General features: G+C 45.1%; 1 protein-coding gene and 1 long non-coding RNA gene across 2 annotated transcripts in view; both read left to right on the plus strand.

Annotated features, from left to right (window-relative positions):
- Positions 1-6,422, plus strand: part of LOC106810148 (filamin-A-like) — a gene marked incomplete in the record, with an annotated part of 76,614 nt that overhangs the window by 60,935 nt on the left and 9,257 nt on the right. The window contains 2 exon segments of the mRNA XM_014813430.1: positions 309-455; positions 695-910. Coding sequence (XP_014668916.1) covers positions 309-455; positions 695-910 — 363 coding nt within the window.
- The window catches only part of LOC106810152, a 10,849-nt gene continuing 6,509 nt past the window's right edge, over positions 2,083-6,422 (plus strand). Inside the window, exons 1-2 of the long non-coding RNA XR_001393967.1 lie at positions 2,083-2,093; positions 2,184-2,187. This is a non-coding gene — a long non-coding RNA (uncharacterized LOC106810152). The remainder of the gene's footprint in view (positions 2,094-2,183; positions 2,188-6,422) is intronic.

Here is a 6,422-nt window from a genome sequence, read left to right on the forward strand (position 1 = left end):
AGAGAGAGACAGAGAGAGACAGAGCGATAGACAGCGCAGATATCGTACATGTTTAAATAGTGGTATATGTTGATGGACACACTGGCAAGCGATGCAGCATGTATCTTGGCTAAAACCCTAATAGTACGTTTGCAATACATGGCATAGAAACGCGTTAGATCCATTATAAGTGCGACGTTGTTAGGATAATGTGTGTCAATATTAGGTTTTTGCCCTCGTGACATCGCTAAAAGGTGACCTGACACTGTGACAACACACAGGTGTTGTTTGGTGACTGGGGACATTACGCGATGACTCACTGCTTACAGGGAGTCCATTCCGCTGTGATGTCATCGATTCATCAGGCATCACCGCGATGGGAGATGGACTGCGGCGGACCCCCGTCGGAAAGTCGGCCATGTTTATCATTGATCCACTGGGGCTAGCGATTGCAGATATCCAGATGTACTGCCAGTGTAAGACATTCTATCGCGCCTTGACATTTCTTTTTCAATATAATGATGGTTATTATTGCACTGTGCTCGACTTCAAAGGAACAATAATTTTGGAACGGTGAAAGTTGTCGACGTTTTGTTCTATGTATATCACTATTGTTTTACACGAAAGTTGGTTTACTAATTAAGTAATCTGCCCATAGCTTTTTCTAAAGCATCTGAGTGATTTGTTTTACGAGCATGTTGCTTTTGATTTCCAGCGCCAAGCGGACAAAAGGTACCACTGGAGGTTTCTGGAACAGCAAAGTTGAAGGTCGAGTATACGCCGCTAGAGGTCGGCATACACACGTTGTCGATCATGCACGCAGGGCGCGACATCGTCGGCAGTCCCTTCCGTTGCAACGTCTACGACTCGTCCAGAGTGAAAGTGTCACGAATCGGACCGGGGACAGTTGGCGTGCCCGTCAAATTCCACGGTGAGACGTCCCTGCGTGCGTGCGTGCGTGCGTGCGTGCGTGCGTGCGTGCGTGCGTGCATGCGTCTGCGTGCGTGCATGCGTCTTTGCGTGCGTGCGTGCGTGCATCTTTGCGTGCGGTCATGTCTTTGCGTGCGTTCATGCGTCTTTGCGTGCGTTCATGCGTTTTTGCGTGCGTGCATGCGTCTTTGCGTGCGTGCGTGCGTCTTTGCGTGCGTGCGTGGTGCATGGCTGTCTTTGCGTGCCGAGTGCCATGCGTCCTTTGCGTAGCGTGCAAGGTCCTTTGCGTGCGTTGCGTTGTGTTGCGGTGATATCGGTTTGCAGTGCCGTGCATTATTGCGTACTTATGCACGTGCGTAGCCGTGTGGTGTGCGGTGATATCGCGTTTGCCCCGTGGCGATGTCATCGCGTCTTTGCGAGTGTGTCATGGCGTCTTTGCGTCGCCGTGCATAGCGTCTCTGCGTCGCGTGGCGTCGGTGATGTTGCCGTGCATAATCGGTTGCGGTGCGTGCAATGGCGTCTTTGGCGGTGCGTGCGTGGCTGTGGTTGCGGTGATAACGTCTTAGCGTGCGTGCATGGGGTCTTGTGGCGTGTGTGCATGGCGTATCTTCTGTGGCGTGCGTGCGAGATTGCGTCGTCTGCGCTGCGATGCGACGTGGTGGTGTTGGACGCGGGTGAGTAGGGTCGTTCTGCGATGGCGGGTGCTGCCTGCCGTGCGTTTAGCGTGCGGGTGCGTGGTGTGCTTTGCGTTGCGAGTATGCGGTTTGTGGCGTGCTTTGGCCCTCTCATATCACTAAATAGAAGATATATTAAAGTGGCGATGGGATTCCGCACGCGAGCTACTGGTAAAGCTAATGCGACTGGCGCAGTAACCGCTTGAACTGAATTCAGGCCCGGAATTTTTTGTCAATAGTCATGGAATGTGCGCCTAGATACTGGCCTGCGCTAATACTTGTTGGTCTTTCTTTATACCATGAGTATTTCTCTTGTCTCTTATAACATGAGTAAAAACTATCAGAATAAACAAGTAGATGATCCGGTGCACACCATGCCGACCGTACTAGTCCACAGAGATATTCCCACCTCTTGTGATTGAAATGTTTCATCGTGGCTCGATGATAACTGACAATCATACTGATTCCCAGATTTCGTTCTTTAGTCTTGCATAAATAAAGAATTTTTTCGTCGCTACCAGTAACCAGGTACTTAGCAGCTAATAATAATTAAACAGCATTTACTTTCAAGTAGACTATGTAAGCAGAAAATATTTTAAGCATAGTGGGAAAGCAGCGTCAATGAGCTTAATTTAACTTCTCGTAGATGTGTTCACAAGATTTTCTTTCTCAAAGGAGCGACGGTAACATTTCCAACCTCGCACGCCATTTTCTATGCGAGACTCCTCTTCCGGCCCTGCTTACTCTAACTTGTCTCCATGCAGTCGATTGCTAGGCAGAGGCCTGGCGAGGGCCTGCTCTCGAGTAGATATCTCCTGCAAAAGTCGCAAGGTTCTGATCGTTTGTGCGCAAGATGGGAGAGGGCATGTATCGATGTGGGAATTCACATGCCCAAGTGGACAGTGCACCCGCACATCGGTCGACAATCGCCGTGGATACAACGACGGTCGTGTGGCGGTACGTATACATATATACACTTTATTATCTGATTATGATTATTTGACGGCTCAGCATACGGTCCGCCAATCTGCGGCTCGCGATCGTCGCTGCTTCCGCTCGCGTTCCGTTGAATAGTGCGGTAGGTCACGAGTTTCGAATCTGGCAGGCAACGGCACGCTCATCGCGGCTTATTCTAGACCGGCAAGTCATTGTCATCGCTGTCTCACATTATCGCAGTGCGATAAAAGGATCTCGACAATCACCTTCACAGGCCGGGCCGGCTGTCTCATTTAAACATGGTGACTCTAAATGATACACGTTAGCGAAAGACATGAATGCAATCGACGGCTACTAAATTCTGACCAGGCTGGCTACTGATTATAAGACATTACGTCATTCGCAGTTCGAAATCCTGCTCGGGTCTGATGGCCAAGCACGCTCGTTAGGAACTAAAAACGGAGTTTAAGTTGGCTCGCTGCGCTTCTTGAATGTAATTTTGTTTTTTAATTGTGTTGTCGTTAAGGTGCGTTTCTTCGGACGGTCTAAGATGTTTGACATTTGTTTTCTGCTGTATTGTATTAAATTGCGGTGCAAGATTTAGTTGGAGACCTCACGATTTGCGTTCGTTTTTCCAGGCGCCTAACGCTCATGCCTGTATTAACCAGTAACACGCAGGTAATATTTTTTTTTGCTCTTTGTTTTGGCAAAATTTAATTTTGCGGGCTTAACATAGCGCTTAATTTCGCCTACATATTTATCTTGCTGGCCTGACTGAAAAGTGGTGCTTTTGCACTTGAAACGTGCCTCGGTTCTATTTTTTACGATTTATCATTCTCTCCCACGGTCGAACTACACCAACATAGTTTAGTGATGGGCCCGCACTGACTTACTGGTTTATTACATCGTGTGTCCCAAGGTCAGCGAAGTCGGACAACCCGAATTTTGCCATCAAAAAATGCTGTTCTCGCTGAACTACCGGCTAATTAACAATTAATGGTATTTCTGTTAATGGAATGCGAGTTCTTTTGAAATAATATTCTCGGCCAGCGATTTGAATCGGGAAAGAGTCGGACCTGTTCGTTGCATCCAGAAGTGATATGTAAAGGCTGCCCCTGCGAACGGTCAGAGTTCGTTTGGGCATTTGCATGCACACTTTCGAGCTAGACTGTCTCCGTGCTTATTCAGCTAGCCTTGTCACGACGTAGCACGTAAATTAGGCAGCACATAACGTGAGTCGTTTTCTACGAATCGCTGTTTCCTCGAACGACTGTTGATCCGATTTTGTCTACCCTCTGGTAATTGATTGGCCTATCGCGAACTCTGTTTCGCAATGCATGCAAACTCACCGCCGAAGCACACTGTCGGATGCCTCATGTACATGCACTCTGCTTCAAAATGTACTGTCTTTCCCCATATGCATGCACCCCACGCACGGCACGCCGCCGCGCACGCGACAGCACGCCATCCACGCATATGTAAGCGTGAGGAGAGTAAAAACCTGGTGGTTTGATTATTAGGCACAACTCTCACGCGCAGTTAGTTAAACAACATTACAGTCGAATTACATCGAACACTAAGTCAAAATAACCATCGTGATATTTTAATGAGAAGTGCAATCCTTTTTAAAAATGGAAATTAAGTAATTTGTAGGGGCACCTAATTGAATGCTCAAATATCACAGGTTGGCGTTTAAGATCAGCTAAAAATACACACCTTGACACCAAATTGAATTGTTGTGCCGCCACATATGATTCTTGCTACGTGAGATCTACGTCAGTTGACAGACTGTTTGTTTGTGTCGAAAGGAAAGCGGCAAAATCGATGCCGTTTAATGCTGTAATTTAAATACACGAAGCATGAAGAACCCATAATTCATATCTCCCATGTATTTTATTTTCTCAAAAAGAAGGACAGTGCTTGTAATATTTTCCACGTGGCAGTAGTCAAAGTTCAAGTCGTGATTAAGTCTAGGTTTAGATCGAATCTAGGAATAAATTAACTTGACTCGCCGCTCCTTTAGAAGATGGAATTAACTGAACATACCACCGGCGTTAATCACTAATTGCAAATAGACGAGGCAAGGCAGTTTTGCAAGCAGCAAAAAATGTTTTCTCAGCTGTTGTGGTGCATTGTAAATAGCTCTATAGGGTTCCATCAGTTTTTTATTTGAAAACCGGATCGAAATACTGGAAGAATCTGCATATCTTTCTGAAGTGATTTCTGAACTTTTGAAAATCTAGTTTGTTGTCAGCGTATGTGTTTGACAATTTTTTTATCAAGCTTTGCCGCTTAAGTCCTTTTTCCGGATATCTGGCTTTTTTGCGATTACATTTATATTTCAATACATTAATATCAATAATTATTAAATGGGCGACCCCAGAAAGGTCAACTCATATCTCACCAATCGTCTACTCGTTACACGCCGAGTGAATCTCGTTTCTTATCAGCGCTTTAGTAAATTTTGATGTAATAGATTAATAGAGATTAATAGAGATTAACAGTTAACGCCGATTGATAAGCAAAGTAATTTTATCAATCTAATTAAAAACAAAGTGTAGGGCATCAGTTTAGGAGTTAAAAAACGAAGGTTAGCTCTGACGCGCGCCAGTGACTGGTGGTAGTGGTGTGCGATCACCCTTTATTCTGGCTTGATGTCGAACCGAGGTCTGGCACTTGCTTCTGCGTTGTGTCTAGTTTTATCATTCTCGCAAGCCCGGGTTCCCTCCCCCGTGCATGTCTTGCTGTCCTCGCTGGGTTGGGAAGTACTTCTCCCACTCAATCCGGCCTTCTCTGGCTACGCATTGGTCATTGGCACTTGTTGATCTATATGTACTCTCCAAACACACTTTTTTGTCTCCCACTTTTTCGATTTGAACAGTCAGGTTAGGCATCTTATTACAGAGAGCAGGTAGATACGTATTATTGCAATAAGGTGAAATCAGCGAAAGGGCGCTAGATATCAACATGTTTATGCTATGTATACTCGTGTGTCCATCGTATTTCAGTATGATGTATATGCTTGTTACAGGGTAATATAATAGGAAATCTTGTTTACGAACGTTCCGAGGTAGTATACTCGTTAGCAGTCAGATATAGTAGTGTCTTGTTTTATAGATAAGCATATTAGTATCTTGTGTAGCAGTCCAGATAAGTAGTGTCTTTGTTTATAATAAGATATTAGTCATCTTGTAGCAGTCAATGGTAAGTCATCCAGCTGCTAGCACGTGAATATACTAGTATCTTGTTTATAATAACGATAGCTAGTATTCTTGTTGATCGAATACAGAGTATCTAGTGTACTGTTTATCCATAAAGATCAGAGTGTCCTTTGTATAAATGAAGATAGTAGTATATTGTTATAATAAGATATTAGTATATTGTTCATCATAAGATAGTAGCTATCTGCTACGGTAGGATGCAGTTGCTCTTCTTACAAAGTAAAATTGTGTATATTTATTGGTAAGTAAGGTGTAGTATCTTCACCCACTACAGCTAACATAGTACTATCTTGTTTACGGTTAACGATACTGTATCTCCTCAAATATGGAATGTGGAATTTTATTACGATTAACAATGTGCATTCAAAGTTGGAGAGTTGTATCGCAGGCTTTTTATAGGAACGGCTCTCGGCGCGTATGCGTTCATGAGCTCCACACGACTGGCTCACACGTTCCAGCAATCACAATATCTCACACAGCAACACACACACACACAGCCCCCCCGGCGCACACACACACACAACACAGCACAGCCACACACACAACACACACACACCCACACGGTTGCCAGCAATCACATATTTCTGCCTCTCTCACACACACCACACACTCCCCACCGCACGCACACACACACCACACGACGTTCCAGAATCACATATCTTCCTCCGTCTCTCATCTCACA

This window comes from Priapulus caudatus, unplaced genomic scaffold (genome assembly GCF_000485595.1).
Source record: "Priapulus caudatus unplaced genomic scaffold, Priapulus_caudatus-5.0.1 Scaffold413, whole genome shotgun sequence".
In the NCBI taxonomy this organism is placed as follows: domain Eukaryota; kingdom Metazoa; phylum Priapulida; class Priapulimorpha; order Priapulimorphida; family Priapulidae; genus Priapulus; species Priapulus caudatus.